Here is a 20,085-nt window from a genome sequence, read left to right on the forward strand (position 1 = left end):
AATGCCGAATTTGGGAATATCTTAAAATAATTTGTTATCCCGCTGACTTAAAATTTTTAGTTTAGTCAACTAAAATATTCCAGTTGTCCCTTAAATTAACACTGAGTACCTTCAAATTTCAAGTTGACTAAACTATTAAAAGTATTCTTATGTTTACTTAAAACAAAATCTGTAAATATTTCGCAGCAAAAGGACAAGCATGACCATTTTTATAATATACTAAAAAAGTACTTGCCATGTACATGTTACAAAAGTATGAACTATCAATCAGACGGCAGAAGGCATATAGTAGATTGTGTATAGTATATATGGCATATAGTAGAACTTTTCATCATGTTGATAATTTAGATGCCTAAGAAATTTGCGTAACAAATGCAGGTTTAGACTTAACCCTGTAAAGTCTCATCATGAGACTTTATAGGGTTAAGTTTAACCTCCATTTATGTGTAGATGTAAGAGAGTCAACCTAATGTGAACAACAATAGCAATTGAAGTTATGGATTGGCATAGCAAAATATCTGAGGTGGCGCTGTCTTGTTCTTTGTCTCCCAAGTCGGAGAAGTTACGGCATTGAAAGTAAAACACGAACTAGGGAAATATTCCATCTGCTGTCTGCATTTGAAAGGAGCTCCAAAGCTGCCCCTGAAGAGCCCAGAAACAGCCTCCTTTCTCCCGTTTCCTCACAAGACACACTGGGTAGCAGATGGGGCTTCATTCCCCGAGGAGGAAGTGAAGGGGGGAGAGGATGATGGGAGAAAGGAGGGGTCCAAACACCTACAACATTCCCTTCTCCTCTGCCTTTCTCCAAGCTAAAGGAATCTAGGCCAGATACACAGAAGAAAGACAGATAGAGTAAAGTGGACAAGGCCTTTTCAGGGCATTGTGGGAATAAAGGTATTACGCCAGAGGCTGACGGGTCTTTCCAGGCCGATTTAAGACAGTGATCCAGATCTTATCGAATTTGACAATCAGTAATTCTGTAGATACCTGAAAACTGTACCAACTGATGAAGCAGAGCAGTAACCAAGCTCTATAAATAAAAGTAGGATAGCCTATAAATACAGGTGCTGGTCATAAAATTAGAATATCATGAAAAAGTTGATTTATTTCAGTAATACCATTCAAAAAGTGAAACTTGTATATTAGATTCATTCATTACACACAGACTGATATATTTCAAATGTTTATTTCCTTTAATTTTGATGATTATAACTGACAACTAATGAAAGTCTCAAATTCAGTATCTCAGAAAATTAGAATATTGTGAAAATGTTCCATATTGATAAAAATAAAAATAAAATAAAAAATCAGGAAGGAGGCCAACACTTTTTCACACCACTGTATATATATTAAATCACAACTTCTGCCGTAAAGTGAAAAGTGCTATAAAAATAAATTTGACAACTCGACACTCCAGATACTATTTTGAAAAAGAATTTGGTTGCACTACAATGTTACTATGAGAAAGACTGATCATGGATCATTCAAACAAAACGGCAAACATCTGGAGAATCATTGGTTGTAAAAACAAAGAAATCTGCACAGCTGAATGTGGTTTAAGAAATCAAAGCACAACTAAAACAAAGTTCTTCCACAAGATGCATGGCATTTTAAGACAGAAGTTATGTAATGTAGCTTTAGAGGTACTTCAGAGCTTATTTATCTGTCTAAAAAACAATACAGTATTTTGAATGAATGAATCCTTATGGACAGAAAATGTATATTTTGTTATAAAACAGTCACAAGAGACATTGCATGCTGTTAAAAATCATTTTCTTAGTGTTTTGTCTTGATTTTCAGTAATATACTGAAATCAAGCTACATTTACTTGACATAATGCCATGACGAGGTTTTTGTTTCCAAAGAACAATTCTGACATTCAGAATTGTGAGACAATGTCAGTATCGCAAGATATAAAGTCAGAATTGTGAGAAGAACTCTGAATAAAAAGTCTGAATTGTAAGATTTTGATTGCTTAAACACATTTCTTGAAATTATGCCTCTTTTTTTGCGAATTCCCCAAACTTCCTATATTCAGGTCAAAATGAAGCTCTCCACTCAAAACAACTCAATCTTGCTGAAAAACCAAACTTTGCTCTCAGACATGACACACAAACAGTCAAAAACACACACACTACAACACAGTTTTACACACTGATGAGATAAATTCAAAACAACAATACAAAAACCGGTAATAAGTAGATAATTTACTATTTACTAGATGATGTGTAGGATGAACAAGTAGTTTTGAGAATTTCATTTCTGATCTGAGAAATGCACCAAAGCCACTGAGAAAAACTGTAAGCTGACTTGTAAGCCCTTTATCCATCGAAGGTTCTGATTGGTGTGTGATACATTTTGACTGCTAGTGTTTCCACTTGGGTAATTGTGTGCTAATTGAGCTCAAACTGTGCAGACTTGAGTGAACAATATTGAATGCTAGTGCTTTCTAAATGACCACATGGTGTAAGAACTGAGAAATGTAGGGATTTGTGTGCAGAGTTTTGCAGTAACAGTTCATCAAATCTGACTCATGTGTCAAAGCAGGGAAACAGTGTTTATAGTTCAGCAAAATGGCGTTATGGTTTTGAAATTTGAGTTCAAAAGCCTGGTTATAGTGTTTTAGCAATCGAGAAAAACTGTAATTCAGTGGTAGAGAGGGAAAAAATGCAAGATGTAGAATCACAATTTTGTGAATTGTGCGTTTATGTGGTGGGGGGAGGGGGGGTCATAATTGGGAGATGTAGTCAGAATTTAGAGAAAAAAAGTCAATTGCAAGATTTTGTGAGAATTATGAGAAAACTGACGAACTATGAGAAGTCAGAACTCTGAATTTATAAATCACATTTCTGACATTTGTCAAAATTGTGAGATAAAAAGTCAGAATTTACTTTTTAAAAATGTGTTTATTTTTTAAATGCTGTAGAGGAAACCGGTTTCCACACAGTGCTTCTCTCATGCCGGCTTGCTTCTTAACTAAACAGATCACGCTTTAAGGAGTTAGCACTTATTTTGCAGACCTGCCTTTTATTATGGATGATTGAGATACACACATTCATCTAACCTGAACATATAGTCAACCTCGTCCTGTTCAAAACCTCCTGACTTCATTCCACTTACATTTCCTTGCAGGACATTGATAGCAGTTAAACTCTGAGAGGATTAGACGTAACCCCTGCAGTTCCAGGCCAGTGAGCAATCATTTGAAGTGGAGTGTTCTTGCATTTCTGCGTTTAATGTTTGACAGGGCATTCCCGTGATGTGTTCTGGGCCTCAGACACAGATAATCCTGTGCACTTTAATTATAAAGCACCGGCCTTTGGTCTCTGCTGCTGAGTGTAGGTGCATGGGTAAGATCAGAAACAGCTCCTGAAGGACAGTGCTCTGTCCTTCTTGTTTGCTCACAAATCTAAATCAATGTTCGCTGTTCATTGCTCATACTTAGGTTTTGTCAAACCGACAAATACCAAACAACTTCCAAGTGGATATACTGTGCTGAGGATTCAAATTCAAGATTGCTAACCAAAACGGAGTACTATTCAGTTTTATTTAATAAGTGACAATTGATAAAAACAACCTGGTTTGATGTGGATAAGCAGGGGGTGTCGGGTCCGGACAGTGGCTGTAGTGCAAAGGTCAGTTCAGTTTCTGAATAGATAAACATGCTATAATCATGAACAGCTTTTTAATGGACACTTCTGTACTAAGTACAAATAATGTGGAAGGCCTGAAAACAATCCACAGCAAACATGTAAATCTGACTTTACTTCAGTGCAACACTTTAGACTTCATTAAGTTTAAAAACGCATTCAAAGTGAAGCAAAAACACAATGAGACAAAAACTAAGGATACAGTTGAAGGGCATATACACTGTAAAAAAAAAATTGTTTCAAAAAGTTGTTTCAACTTAAAATAATTTGTTACCCCCGCTGACTTTACATTTTTAGTTTAGTCAACTTGAAATTTTAAGTTACTCAATGTTAATTTAAGGGACAACTGGAATGATTTAGTTGACTAAACTAAAAATTTAAAGTCAGCGGTGTAACAAATAATTTTAAGTTGAACATTTTTTTTTCAGTGTATGAAGTTAATTTCAGCAAACAAACATTGAATATGTGCATTTTATTATTTGCTTGAACTAAAGTGAAATGCTCTGGGGGATTTTTTTATTTATTTATTGGCGAAATAGTCGTGGAATAAAGAAAAATAAAAGGTAACTGACTTTTTATCTCACAATTCAGACTTATTTTCCTCACAGTTCTGAGAACTCAGAATTCTGAGATATATATAAAAAAAAGATTCTGTTTTTATTATTTAAAAAAAAAAATTGCCACTTTATTTCTTGCAATTGCAAGTTTAAATCTCACAGTTCTTTTGAACAAAAGAAGTTATATAGTGTACCTTTAACAAGTGGACTGACAAAAGACAAATGGACCTTTTGTGCCAGCACATAATTCATAAATTCATATTTATTCATACCATCTGTAAACTTTGACTCTGTGACAGAAACCTGTAAAACACACAAACACCTCAAACAAGTGATGCAGAAATCAAAGATGAAATACATTTATATCACGTTCAAAACCTAACTTTTCACATTCCTTTAATGAAGGCAGCTCATCAGTTTATTCTATCATTACAATTGTACGAGTTCACAAGAAATGCTAACAAACTGTCTGAAATGTCACGTATGATGAGGGAGTCAAACCCCTGACAATGAAATCTGCTGCAGCTCTGTTGGTTAGAGATGCACACAGATCATTAGAGGTTGGAAGATGGAGGTCTTAACAGTCTTTAATGCCACTGAAGTGTAGGGACAGTTTATTCCTTTCACACCCCTTCATTAACCCAATGTGCCCTCATTTCTGCAGCAATTGTCCCTACAGTTTGGCACGAAATCATGGATAGATGAGAGCATATTGCACTCATTTCAACACAAATGTATGGATGTAAAGAGAGCCATAAAATGTTTGGGTTAATGTTTAAATGTTTGGGTTAATGTTTTGGGTTAATGTTTAATGTTGGGGGAAGTCGTGGCCTAATGGTTAGAGAGTCGGACTCGTAATCGAAAGGTTGCGGGTTCGAGTCCCCGGCCGGCAGGGATTGTAGGTGGGGGGAGTAAATGTACAGCGCTCTCTCCACCCTCAATACCATGACTGAGGTGCCCTTGAGCAAGGCACCGAACCCCCAATTGCTCCCCGGGCGCTGCAGCATGGCTGCCCACTGCTCCGGGTGTGTGTTCACGGTGTGTGTGTGTGTGCATTTGTTCACTACTCACTGCTGTGTGTGTGCACTTGGATGGGTTAAACGCAGAGCACCAATTTCGAGTATGGGTCACCATACTTGATAATACGTCACGACTTAAAGAAGGATGTTGAAGAATGCTGTATAATATCATTACGATTTAAAATGAGTGTTTTCTATTTTAATATGCAATTTATTCCTGTGATACAAAGCTGAATCTTCAGCATAAATTACTCCAGTCTTCAGTGTCACATCCTTCAGAAATCACTTTAATATGCTGATTTGCTGCTCATTAAATATTACTGATTATTAACAATGTTGAAAACATCTGTGCTGCTTAATTATGTGGAAACAGTGATGATAGTTTTTTTTCTGATTATTTGAAATATAAATCTTTAGTAACACAATCAATAGCTTTACTCTCACTTTGGATCATTTTAATACATCCATGCTTATACCGCCAAATAGCTCAGAAAAGCGAATTTAGTTCTGGGAAAAGCTCTAACATCTTTTGTTTGCTGATGCCACTTGTTTTTATGTTTTGTAACTAATTGCAATGAAATTCCGACATTTTTGTGTGACTAGTGTCTAAAAATGTTTATAGTATACATATATTTAGCATTTTTCAAAATTCTAAATATTCCTTCCATTTTACAATAAAAGTCACCACATCAACTTGCACTGGGCATAAACACAGTTTCATTTTCTGTAATCAATACTAGAGACAAGAGTTAAAGCATATTCACCAACAACAGAAAATGGGGTGCATGGGAATGCTAACGGATAACTTTCTCCAGGTATTTTAGACCTCCTTGGTTTAGATTAAGGTCATCATCAGAGGTCATCTTATAGAGTTAAAGAGAGAGAGTTCACCTAAAAATTTAAATTCTGTTATATATGGACAAAAATACAGTGAAAGTCAATGGGAACCAAAACTGTTAGGTTTTCAACATCTTTTCATATGCCACATAAGAAAGTCATACAGGTTTGGAATGACATGAGGGTGAATAAATGATTAAATAAGTATAATTTTTGGTGGACTATTGCTTTAGTAACTTCTTTATATATCATCTGCAGTTGCAGTAAGAAATACCTCAATACACATAGGGACGCCTTGAAGAGAGGTTTTTTTGTGTCTGCCATGTGACTGTGCCCTCCGGTGTCCTGAGAGGCTGCGGGAATGCAGACGTCTCCCCTGCTGTACGCCTTAATGCCTGGGGGGCACAGGGACACCGGGGCCCCTGGCAGCTGGAGCTGAGAGACTCAGGTGGGGCCTGTCTAAGCAGTCACTCTGGGACAAGAGACAGAGGAGAAGCCAGAGAGAGGAGACGAGGATAAAACACCTTGAGAGGAAACTGGCAGAGAGGAAACGAGCAGCCAGAATATTCCCCAGACACACAGACAAACATATTTAAAGACCGATGCATTCATGATAGAAATATATGGATGTGCAGTGTATACATGATGTAGATGTATAGAGTGACCCATATGAAGCAGTGGAGATGAAAAAAAAAAAAGAAGTTAAAAAAGAAATGTATCAAATAAGATGCAGAAAGACTCACCACTTTGTTGTCCTCATCATTTTCACTCTCTTTCATGCCAAACGAAACAAAACAAAGCAAATTTTTCATATAATAAAAATTGGGAAGACTGGGGTTGTTGAACTTTTGTATGGGGTTGTATTTTATTAGTTATTTAGTACGTTAAACTAAACAAAAATGAGAAATGTTGCTTTTAAAAATATTATTTCACTTATTTTAAATAACCTTTATTTTAATCTTTTAGTTTTAGTTACCTATAATAACCCTGTTGTGACCGATTATTGTCAACCAGATTATATATATATATATTTTAATGTTTACATTTGCTAACATATTTGATCAGAAAGTCTTCAGGGAGGAACTGATTCCAGCCCCTTTAGGTCTCAGAGGGAAAGGAAAGAGAAAGACACAAGAGAAATAAGGATCCCCTGAACGTATTTGTTGTCCTAAAGTCCTAAAGTCATCTGGGCTCAATCTCCTGGGATGAGCCCATAAACTTAACCTCATTTATAAACACAGGCACAGATGTTCGTTGTACAGTCACATCTACTGCAGAACTGATGGTGGAAATGCAGACACCATTAATTCAATATTAATTTTAAAATTCAGTGAATTTGCAGAAAGACCGATACAGAGAAAAATGAATGAGAATAGAACTAAAACACTGATTTATAAATGGGAAAAATGCAAAAATATTTATTTTTAGATTAACAGAAGTTGTTTTTAATTTATAGGCTTTTGATGTTTTAACATTCAACATTTTTAGCACCGAGTAGTGGTTCCATTTAAATATCATGAGGGCTATATGATAGCATATTTTCCCATTTTCTTCCTAAAATATCAGGATTTATGCTGAGAAATTGCACAACTATATAAGTTCTTAATGTATCAACCACTAGAGGGAGGAAAAAGACTTCAATGACACAAAAACAGTAGCCTATGGAAACACATATTTCCTCATATCTATAAAAAGCAAGAAACTCTTTAAGACAAAAGTCTTTTGAATACCAACTATCTTCAGGCTAAATACACATTTATGTAAACTCTGCTAGGCCTAGTGAAGAGGAGACAGACACGTGAATTTCAGCTCAGGGCAAAGAACCTGAGACACATAAAATACGCTGGAAGAGGGGGGGGGGGGGGGGGGGGGGTTGCAATTGTAAACTGTATCTATACTCAACCTTCAGGCAGTGGGTCAGGAGGCCCAGAAATCCTTACATTAACTGGCTTACTAGTTTTGACAAATGTTTTATCTTCACCAAATTATGTGATTGTCTTCTGCACGGCATCTTACTGGATACGGTGTTCTACAGGCATGCACTAGGACATCTGATATTGCAATATCTACAATAAGAATCCACTGGAGGTAAACACATGGAGCTGCAGTATTTAATGCCTTAAGTATTTGATGCCAGGTTGAATTCACTTCACTCATTTGCAGGAAATAATGCACCAAGACAAGTACAAAAAATTTAAATGCAGACTAAAGAGCTACAAAAATTCTAAAATACAGATTTCAAAACACTCTGACCTGGTGTATGAATATATAGGTATATCAAAAGTGGCGTTGTAAGGGCGTTGTGAATCATGACAAAATAAATTCAACAATGAAAAACTAGTTTAAAAGTTTTATGAAAGATTTAAAAATTTTTGCAAAGTATCAGAGAAAAAGAAAATATTGGCTCAAATGAAAAATGTTTCGTTGGCAGACAGTTGAGCATGTTTTGCCTCCTTTACTATTTCTCCAGCAGTTTTTTTAACAACATGGCATCACTTCGTAAATTGAATTAAAAGCATTTTCACAATATAAACATATTCAAGCAAGCCTCTGCGGCTAAAACAAAACAAAAAATTAATTAAGACTAATTTTGTAGTCATTTAAGTGAATTGTTGAATGTCTGGTAAAATTCTGTGAGAAATAACTGGAAAATGTGTTTGACCATAAGCAGCTTCACAGTTCGTCTGAACCATCACTGGCCTTTCAGTGGATCACTTCACATTAATGAGAAATACACTTGTCCAAGCCATACTACTGTACCGGACTCTGTGCAGCAATAAGCATTTGCAGATTTTGGATATAATAGAGGTTTGTAATTGAGAAATGTTAGAAATTTACTGCTTGGAAATTAAGATACCACCACAAAAATCACTAATGAATTACAAGAAGATAGAAATTTGAGAGGCAAATCATGAAAACACGGGTCATTAAAATGGCAACAGCAGGTGTATAAACCATTAACTAACACTAACACTAACCATAACCCTAACCTCCAAATGTTTGGGGTAATATTTTTTTTAATTAAGTCATTTATTTGATCAAAAGTACAGTAAAAACAGTACTATTGTGAAATCTTATTACAATTTTAAAAGCTTTTTTTACTGTGACTTGAAACAATTTAATGCATCGTTGCTGAATAAAAGTAATTCTTAATAAAAATACTAACCTTAAACTTTTGAACAGTTATGTATACGCACATACATAAACGCACTTCATACACTATTAGTGTCATAAAATATAATCCATATGGAAACATATGACTTGTAGGTTCACCGAACATCAGACCCCTGAGTTATAATTACTGTCTGAATAGGGCTGAATTTTACCAGACATGAGCAGAAAATAGACCACATGTGGAAACGTAAAAAGAGACAAATTATGCATCAGAGGCAGCTGTGTTTAGAAGAGAGTTTGTCAAAACATATAAGACTCATTATTGGCCAGCAATGGGAACTCTACAACATAATTATAAGAGTACTGCATGTATAACTGTATTTCAACACTGACTTGTAGTGCGTTCTGTAGTAAAAGTGTTGTATTATCTATAAAAGAATTAAATTCAATTCAGATTCTAAATAAATAGAATGCTTGTTTCAATAAATTGACACCAGACAAAAATAGGCACAGCTTGTATAAGTACAGGCGTCATCGTATAATTGCTTTAAAAAAAACTAAAAGTTAAAAGGCTCAGCATTAGCTGAAGAAATCTGTAGCAGCTCATTCCACCACCCACAAAAAGCACAGAGTGAAGTGTGTACAAGGGACTACAGCCATCAGTCAGTGATTCCTCTATGTCCAGTCTGTGAGGTAGAGCTGCAATGCATCAGTCAGTTCGTCAGTCACTGGCATGGCTTCTGATGGAACGAATGCCATAGAGGCTGAGTCCAGGATACCTGCGTTCTCAGGTAGAGATCCTCACCCTCACTTTGGCTCATAGCTCATCGTGGTTCCTGGTAAGGTCTTCGCCGTAGTTGGTGGCCTGGCTGCCCACAAACATGTTCCAGTTCTCAAGAATCTCTTCTTTGGTCAGCATCTGGTCCTAAACAATTGTAACATTCCACATGATAAATGTGTGTTTGACTGGTTATATTCTTCATTTGTAAGATAAATTAATAAATGTAATGTGTGTTCGCAACAGTTATGGTCCTCTACTTGATTCCATGACAAAGTCCAAAGGAGATTAGCATCTCTGGTATTGATGATAAATGTGTTTACCATGCGTGTTCCTGTGACTGAACGTCAGCCAATTTTTCACACAAAACATTAAATTGTCACAAAATTGCTGGCAAAATTAACTTTTCTAGTAAAGGTATCTTTAAACAGTTGGAAATCCAGTAGGCTACATTTATTTAAAAACAAAAACATTTCAGCTGTATACACAATGTTTAATAGCTAAAAAATAATATCTAAACTGCCTTGGGACATCAATTTTCAGATATCAATTTGAGATATTTCTGGACAGTATCTCAGTAGGTTCTCACCTTGTCTGTGTCTGACTCGTACACCAGATGCCGGGCCTCTGCCTGCGCATGGTCATAGTCCTGCGGCAGGATCCAGTGACGAATCTCTTCTAAATCCATCTTCCCGTCTTTATTCAGATCTCTGAAATCTGAAAACTGGTCTCTCTCTATTCTAACCCAGTCTGGCTCTGGACCACCATCTTCATGAGCAAACATGTCCGCTGTAAAACAGAAGAAAAGACTGAAAATGTCTTCCCTTGGATACAGAACATTAAAAGAATGGTTCACCTCAAAAAGTTTCAGTGTCTAAAACTGAAAAAGTTATAAGTGTTTACAAGATTTGTAATACTTTCTGTCCTTCATACAAAAACACAGATGAACCTACAAATGTATTCGTCCTCATCTACATGACCATCTCCATTCTTGTCAATGTCCTCCAGAGTTTCCTGATAGAAGAAAGTACAGTAATGGGAATGGTATGAATCAGTTACTTTATAAAATAATAGCATGATTTCAATAGTCTGCATAATTAAACTGACAGTAAGTACCACCGTCTAAAATCCAAACCCCATAATCCAAGTGACACTCACAAGAACCACAATTTCCTGCATGTGCTCAAACTCTTCTGGGTGAAGGAAAGCAGTGAACTCCTCTCGCTCTGCAGCTAAATCACCATTGATATCTGCAGCTTTAAACCTGCGTTCATCTCGTGGAAGCATCTTCCTGAAGCTGAACTGGTCTGTTGCATCTTCAAACTCTTCTGGATTGGCTGGGAGAAGAGAAGAAGTTGAATCTCATGAAGGTGGCTTTTTTGACACCAATATTAAAACTTTGAAAAGTTTCCGATCAGAAATACTCACCAAGGTAGTAACCGTAAGTTGCTTGCTTATATTCATCCCATGAGATCTTGTTGTCTTTGTTCAGGTCATAATCAGACCAGACCTTTGCAACGTTCTCATAGACATAACGCTTCTGTACTCTCTTGATCCAGGCCTTGAGTTCATCAGTGGTAATAAATCCATCAACGTCACTGTCAATACGATCAACTATTTTCCTAGGGAATTTGTAAGTGCATAGAAAGAAAAAAAAAAGAGAATAAAATGGAAACTTACAAAAATATCAGAATGGACATCAGAGTAACATTTATAGCTTTTCACCTCAAACATGGTGGATCAATCCAATTCCTATGAAAATAGATATATTGCACCCAGAGTATGTGATATATATATATATATATATATATATAGATAGTGATATTTAAAACTGTCAAGCTATTGCAAAACAAATAAAACTGTAAAATAAAACTGTAAAGCTTTTGCAAAATAAAGAAAACTACTTTCTGCGTCTCGTTTTCCTTTCCGAGAACGTTGGAATGAACCGTAGGCCCAACTCAGCATAGTTTTTTTTCTTTTGTTTTGTTAATCTGTCAATGATTTACGTGATATATATTTAGTGTATAGGCATATATATTCCTTTTTATGTAAGCCTATAGTTTTATTGTGTTTTCTCCGTTCACAGAAGTGCCGCAGGTGCATAAGATTTGTTGAATCCATCTTACACTGTCGTCAGATAAACTCTAACGCCGGTGTTCTGACGATTTGTGACGATAAAATAACGTTATTAACAGGTTAATGGCCATTTAAAATTTTCGATTCTGTTCGGAACTACAAAACTTGATTTTGTTTCTGTTTCCGGTTCTGTTCCAGTCCAAATTTCGTTCGTTTCTGGTTTTCGTTCCTTGAACCGGTTCAGAGCCCTGGTCACCACGCTCAGACGTCTTCAGGAAAAGGGCTACCAAGCCACTTCTGCACCAGAGACAACATCAGAAGCGTCTTACCTGGGCTGTGGAGAAAAAGAACTGGATTGTTGCTCAGTGGTCCAAAGTCCTCTTTTCAGATGAAAGTAAATTTTGCATTTCATTTGGAAATCAAGGTCCCAGAGTCTGGAGGAAGAGTGGAGAGGCACAGAATCCATGTTGCTTGAAGTCCAGAGTGAAGTTTCCACAGTCTGTGATGATTTGGGCTGCCATGTCATCTGCTGGTGTTGGTCCACTGTATTTTCTGAAGTCCACAGTCAACGCAGCCATCTACCAGGAAATTTTAGAGCACTTCATGCTTCCTTCTGCTGACAAGCTTTATGGAGATTTTCATTTTCAAGTTAAGTCAAGTCAAGTCTGCTTTATTGTCAATTCTTCCACATGTACTTTCTTACAATACATCCAGAGAATTGAAATTGCGATACTCTCAGACCCTTGGTGCATACAGTTAACATTTAAGACACTGACAGTAGACGTTCAAATACGCATAAATACAGTTTAAACATATGTACATACAACTATACAGCTATACAAATGAGGACATTGTAGAAAAATAAAGGAAGATTTAGATAAAGTGGCATAAGGCACATGGAGTGCAAACCAGTTAAATAAAACAAAACTGTGCAGATATATTTGTATATGTATAGAGTGAATATATATAGTGCAAGAGGAACTTATCAGTCTGAAGACATTGTAGAAAAATAAAAAAGGAGATAAAGTGGCATAAGGCACATGGCAGAATAGATAACAGTGCAAACCAGTTAAATAAAACAAAACTGTGCAGATACATGTGTAGTGCAAGAAGAGCTTATCAGTCTGTTAAAGTGACAAGAGAACAGTCTTTTATCAGACTATCCGAAGAGGTAGTTTGCAGTCAATGCTGGATGAGGTAGTGGTCAGTCCAATGCTGCAAAAGTGACAGGTGCTGGTCACAGTTTTTAAGTGGGTGGGGGGGGGGGTCGCAGTATCGTGTTCAGTGTTGCATGGGGTAAAAGAGGGGAGGGGGGGCAAGGACGGGAGGGAGTTCAGCTTCCTGACAGCCTGATGTATGAAGCTGTCCTTCAGTCTGCTGGTCCTCGCCTGGAGACTCCGCAGTCTCCTCTCTGATGGCAGCAGACTGAAGAAGCTGTGTGTCGGGTGGGTGGGATCGCCTGCAATGCGGAGGGCTTTGCGGGTGAGACGGGTGCTGTAAATGTCCTGGAGGGAGGTGAGAGAGAGACACCAACGATCTTCTCAGCTGCTCTCACTATGCGTTGAAGTGACTTGCGGCAGGATGCGTTGCAAGCGCCATACCACACAGTGATGCAGCTAGTCAGGATGCTCTCGATGGTGCCTCTGTAGAAGGTGCACATGATGGGGGTCGGGACTCTGGCTCTTCTCAATTTGCGGAGGAAGTAGAGACGCTGCTGTGCTTTCTTGGCCAGTGCTACAGTGTTGTTAGTCCAGGAGAGGTCCTCTGTGATGTGCACACCCAGGAACTTGGTGCTGCTCACTCTCTCCACAGTCGCACCGTTGATGGTCAGAGGGGCATGCTGAGTGTGTACTCTCCTGAAGTCAACAACAATCTCCTTCGTCTTCTCCACATTCAGAGAGAGACTGTTGTCACTGCACCACCCGGCCAGGCGGCTCAACTCGCTCCTGTAGTTTGTCTCATCTCTGTTGCTAATGAGACCCACCACAGTCGTGTCATCCGCAAACTTAATGAAGAGGTTGGAGTTGTGTGACGGTGTGCAGTCGTGGGTCAGCAGAGTGAAGAGGAGGGGGCTCAGCACACATCCTTGGGGGGCCCCAGTGTTCAGTGTGATGGTGCTGGATGTGTTAATGCCGACCCGTACTGCCTGAGGTCTCCCAGTCAGGAAGTCCAACAGCCAGTTGCACAGAGAGGTGTTGAGCCCCAGCTGGACCAGTTTGTGAGTGAGCTGTTGAGGGATGATTGTGTTGAATGCTGAACTGAAGTCTATGAACAGCATCCTGACATATGAGTCTTTTTTCTCCAGATGTGTGAGGGCTGGGTGGAGGGCAGTGGCGATGGCATCATCGGTCGAGTGGTTGGACCTATATGCAAACTGGAAGGGGTCCAGGGAGGGGGGGGGGGCAGACTTGATGTGGTGCATGACTAGCCGTTCGAAGCACTTCATGAGAATAGGAGTGAGTGCTATTGGACGGTAGTCATTGAAGCAGGATTGAGATGACTTTTTCGGGACTGGAATGATGGTGGTAGCTTTGAAGCATGTGGGGACAACGGCCTGATTTAGCCAGATGTTGAAGATGTCTGTGAAGACATCAGTGAGTTCCACAACACAGTCTCTCAGTACATGCCCAGGAATGTTGTCAGGACCCGGAGCTTTGCGTGCATTGATCCTGCTGAGGAATCTCCTCACACTGTCCGGGGACAGCGTCATCACCTGGTCGCCGGGAGGAGGTGGAGTCTTCTGTGCAGTGTGCTTTCCAGCAGGACTTGGCATCTGCCCACACTGCCAAAGGTACCAAAAGCTGGTTCAATGACCATGGTGTTACTGTGCTAACCTCAACCCCATAGAGAATCTATGGGGTATTATCAAGAGGAAGATGAGAGACACCAGACTAGTGTTGTTTTTGGCGGCCTGTTTTCATTTTAGTTTTAGTCTAGTCTTTGTGTGAAGCTGTCATTTTAGTTTCTATTAGTTTTAGTCACGTTCATACTCTTTTTAATCTAGTCAAGTTTCAGTCAACTAAAAGTTAGAATTATCCATGACTATTTTCGTCTAGTTTTAGTCGACGGAAATTGTATTTTAGTCTCTTTTTAGTAATACAATTCTATTTAACCCAGTCAATATAGTAGAAGTACCTAGTAGTATAGATGAAACCAAAATTTTCTTTTAGCCAAACCCATTTCAAACAAGGTTATCTTATGTTATTGTTACCTTATAGACTCAAGAATACATCCATTCCAGACACGGAAGACGCTCTGATTTGAATTTACAACATTTTACCAACCAAACATGTTAGAAGTACACACACATCTCCCAAAGACGAACCCTGGCTGGCCTGCCATCGGTCCCTTTCTCTGTGTCAGACTTAACTTTTGGCGCTTTTCCACTGCATGGTATGACTTGGCTCGGCACGGCTCGTTACGGCTTGGCACGGCTCAGTTCAGCTCGGTTTGTGTTTCCACTGCAGTTTAGTACCGCTTTAGAGTGGGCGGGATTATTCACGTGTCGTTATAGTTGCGCCGCCTCTACTGCCATGACATCATCGTAAACGTGCCACAAACAAACACACAACAATGGAGCATATCAACAGAATGGTGTTCTTCATTCTCGGCATGTGGATGTTTTTAACAACTGCTGGCTACTACATCCTAGGAGACTCTGCCTATCCCTTGCAGAACTGGCTCTTAAAACCACTCATTGACACTGGACACCTGACAACAGAACAGCAGGTCTATAACATGAAAATCTGCAGAGCACGCGTAGTTGTTGAAAATGCCTTTGGTCGATTAAAAGGAAGATGGCGATGCCTTATGAAAAGAAATGACTGTGCTGTCAACCTTGTGAAGTCCATGGTGCTGACATGTTGTGCTCCACATAACCTTTGTGAGAGTCATGGTGAGGCCTATGAGAATGCTTGGGATTTACCCCCAGCAGCAGAGACTGTGGTGGCAGTGCCACAGGCTGTAGAGGAGGAGGGCAGGGTTGTTCATGCAGCTCTGATGCGTTACTTGAATAGCTAACTATTCATGTAGCATGTTCTGTAAAGTGAATCATCAATACATTTTTAAACAATATTTCAAAGTTTACAATGTATCCCTTGTTTTTTTTTTATTTGTTTTGGTTTGTATCATGGCGGCATTACTCATTTGTCTTTATCAAGAGGTACATTACCTGCTCATACAATAATAAATCTTTAATATAGTCTGGGGGTACACGTATTCGATCAGATTGTTTTTATTGAAGCAAAACACAAATACAAAAGGTAAAAATATAAACAGAAAACACTCTAAAAATATACAAAGTGCAAAAAGTATATACATAAGGCATAAAGGAAGTTTATATATACATAAGGCATAAAGGAAGTTTAAACTACAAAACAAAGAGCAAACTTTAAACAGTGTTGTCGTCTTCTAAATAATGCCGTGCGTGGGGCTTGAGGAAGTGATGTCGCCTGCGTCTGCGCAGTGCGAACTGATGCAGCCCCTGAAGTGAGACACCGGAAACAGAAATACTGCAAAATAATAATAATAATAACGTGACTAAATGAGACGAAATAACGTTATAACATTTTGTTTCGTTTTGGTCAACGAAAATTAAGAGACATTTTAGCATAGTTTTTATTTTATAAACCACATTTAGTCTCGTTTTTATTCGTCAACAATATATACATTTAATTATAGTCATCGTCACATGACCAGCATTTACGTTGCGTCTCGTTTTCGTCACGTGATAAAGGTTCGTTGACGATGATATTTAGTCATAATTTTCATTGACGAAAGCAACACTACACCAGACCCAACAATGCAGATGACCTGAAGGCCGCTATCAAAGCAACCTGGGCTTCCATCACCCCTGAGCAGTGCCACAGGCTGATTGACTCCATGCCACGCCGCATTGCAGTAATTCATGCAAAAGGAGGCTCAACCAAGTATTGAGTGCATAGAAATGAACATACTTTTCAGAAGCCTGACATTTCTGTTTAAAATATCCTTTTTTTATTGATCTTATGTAATATTTTAATTTCCTGAGACACTGAATTTTGGGTTTTCATTATCTGTAAGCCATAATCATCAAAATTTCAAGAAATAAAGGCTTGAAATATTTCACTATGTGTAATGAATCTATATAATATATGTGTTTGACTTTCTGAAATGAGTGACAAAAAATATTGACCTTTTTCATGATATTCTAATTTTTTGAGGTGTACTTGTACATGTAAATATTTTCAAAATATATACTGTATGTGTGTGTATATTTATATATACATAAATACACAGTACACATACATATATTATGTAAATAAAAACTTATTTTGGATGTAATTAATCGCAATTAATCGTTTGACAGCAGTAATATATATTATATACACACACACATATTATATATATATATATATATATATATATATATATATATATATATATATATATATATATATATATATATATATATATCATATTTTTATAAAAAATATATTTTTCTATGGATGCTAAAATTTTATAGTATTGTTTTATAGTATTGTTATTGATAGAGACAGGTTAATTTCCAGCATAAAGGTGAACATATTTGCTATGGATGTTTTTATGATTTTTTTTAAATAATTTGCATTACTCTCAGTGATGTCTCTCTTTACTGCAATACTACCTTGATAATCTCAAATATAAAGCATGTTATATATAACATTTTGAAAAATATTTTACCATTTTTTATATTAAAACATTTTTTTTTTAAATTATTTATTTACCTATATTTGCATTTCATCTCCTTGTGTTCATTTTCGTTAAGCAAAATACAATTTCTTATTTTAGAAAGACAACAATGTCCAGGGTGCTCAGGGAGTTCAATGAGATATTTGAAGGTGCTCTTTGGGGTCGGGAATTCATGTAAAAAAAAAAAAATAAAAAAAAAAGAGAGAAATCCAAGGCACTCTTCTTCAAAAATATTTTAAAAGCCTTTATTATACTGACTATTTCATGATAGAAAATTAAAAGAAATGGGAGGCACCTGAAAACAGCAAACTTTAATCTTATTTTTGGTTGAAATATGACGCAGAAATGTTCTTGACAGAAACCAGAATCAAAGTGACAAGAAGGCAGTTCTTGTCACTTTCTCACACACACACACGCGCGTATGTGTAGAAAATGATGCAAGTTCTTCCATTTGTAACAACTTCACACGTTTTAAACTAGATTATTAATCTATTTCTCCTTTTTGTCATCTTCAACAGCCTTATCTGTCATTGATCCACATATAAAGACATGCTTCAATGCTAAAGTAGCTCTTTTGAACAAAACCCCCAATCTTACCCTAATCTGGCTTTGCTTTCCTCTGGGGTGAGCTGATCAAATGTAGTGGCCTCCTCTTTGCCCAGAAAGGCCTCATGGTCGTACTGATAGCTCTGGTTATCTTCGTGGGGTTGTCTGCTCAGTTCAGGCTCATGATGAACTCTTTCTTTCCTGAGAGTGGGTTTCCCGTGCGCCAGACACGTGCAAAGCCACAAAACCCATAAATACGTCGCGACATCCATGCCTAAAGGACGCGATCCAAAGCAAAGGGAGAGTTTAAAACTGGCACAAAGTCAAAACCACAGAAGCTGTGGTTACCAAGGCGACGCGTTTCGATTGTTATTAACACAGAACGAAACAATCCAAGTTCTTTTCAGTTTCGATTCAAACATACCCGGCGGATCACTAAAGGCTACAACCAAACCCAGAATGGGTGCGTGTCAACCGACAGCCAATCACAACGAGGCTAGTAAGATCGCGGAATGTTAGAAGCTCTGCTATTGGCCAAACGTTTGCCTTTAACTCGAGATGGGCGTGGACGCCACGTTGCAAGATGACACGCAGAAGCGTCTGCTTCTTATTTTAGGAAAACCATAGTAGGAGAACTTCAAATTACAGGCTATTTCAATTTTGACCACAGCTTAAAAATAAAATAAAATAAAAAAAAAATTATAGGCTATTTCAATTTTGACCATGGCTAAAAAAAAAAAAAAGTATAGTGTTATTATTGGTGATAAGCTCATTTCCCGCATGAAACTGAATATATTTGATATTTGCATTAAAAAGTCGTTAGCATGACACGTACTAGATGTATTACACACTCCAGTGTAACTGTAAAATGTATTTCCTAAAACATAATGTCAAATAACCGTAAAAAGATAAGTCGATGCTATGAAGTTAGGCATCATGAAGTATTTGTAAAACTGTGTCAGATATAACTATGTTTCATTAATATCACCAAATTGAGCTGATTTAAATTGACAGAGCAAATATAATTTAAATACATTAACAATTCATTACTCAAAAAAAAGGCCACTGGCCTTAGGCTAGTTTCATTACAGAGCTGTGGCTCTCAGTTTGTGCTGAAAGATGGCATGCGTTAGCATATTATGCAAATAATGAATGACAAAATTCATGTTGGCCTGTTTGTAGAGAGGAATTGGAGATGACACTGGCAGCAAGTTATTCCATCAGTACATTGCACGAGCCGATGCAAATTTAGAACGTATGGAAATACTTTATTAATTTGTGAATAAATTCATATGAACATTTTGACAAGATTTGCCTAAAACGACACTGGCAACATCATAGATGTTTGCATTTAACTTAATTAGCTCATTTATGTGTATAGTGAAGGCTGGCAGAAAGCTATAGAAAAAAGACACCTTTCATTTTTAACAATGTAAATGTAAATCTATATATGATTCTTGATGATCGACTGATTCCACGTAACATTTCTTCAGTACTTAAGCAAATAATTGCCGTGCTGCCATGCTTAACATAAAGAACAAGGACAAATTACTTTCTGTCTCTCTTAACCATTGATCTGTAGACCTTCGAACTGTGTGTTCACTCACTGTGCCTACATTAAAAAGCCTTTTGCAAATGGAGGGCATCAGTGAGGAAAATAGTGTTATAGCACCATGTTATAATGATAAATGATCCTTTGAGCATGAACATTGGGAAAGATTTAAAAAATTATTTCATGCACAATCTATCTTATAGAGTTTAATCTAGCTTTACATTACACGTTTTATGCCATCAATCAA

General features: G+C 37.5%; 1 protein-coding gene across 1 annotated transcript; it reads right to left on the reverse strand.

Moving 5' to 3' along the window:
- Positions 1-8,159: 8,159 nt before the first annotated feature.
- On the reverse strand, positions 8,160-18,741 carry LOC306860344 (reticulocalbin-1-like). The gene is made up of 7 exons (XM_079401996.1): positions 18,711-18,741; positions 18,338-18,560; positions 11,384-11,577; positions 11,114-11,292; positions 10,909-10,969; positions 10,545-10,744; positions 8,160-10,102 (listed from the first exon to the last, which is right to left on the reverse strand). The coding sequence occupies exons 2-7, from the start codon at positions 18,556-18,558 to the stop codon at positions 9,995-9,997; spliced, it is 963 nt and encodes a 320-aa protein (XP_079258122.1). The 5' UTR covers positions 18,559-18,560; positions 18,711-18,741; the 3' UTR covers positions 8,160-9,994.
- Positions 18,742-20,085: the final 1,344 nt, after the last annotated feature.

Source organism: Barbus barbus, assembly GCF_936440315.1.
Source record: "Barbus barbus genome assembly, chromosome: 1".
NCBI lineage: Eukaryota > Metazoa > Chordata > Actinopteri > Cypriniformes > Cyprinidae > Barbus > Barbus barbus.

What these genes read in the sequence shown, in the direction of transcription:
- LOC306860344 (XM_079401996.1), bottom strand. Translation starts at nt 18,558, where the DNA reads ATGGATGTCGCGACGTATTTATGGGTTTTGTGGCTTTGCACGTGTCTG. An exon ending in AACTTACGGTTACTACCTTG is followed by an intron (nt 11,293 to 11,383) that starts GTGAGTATTTCT and finishes CTCTTCTCCCAG; the next exon opens with CCAATCCAGAAGAGTTTGAA. An exon ending in AGATGAGGACGAATACATTT is followed by an intron (nt 10,745 to 10,908) that starts GTAGGTTCATCT and finishes TCTGTTTTACAG; the next exon opens with CGGACATGTTTGCTCATGAA.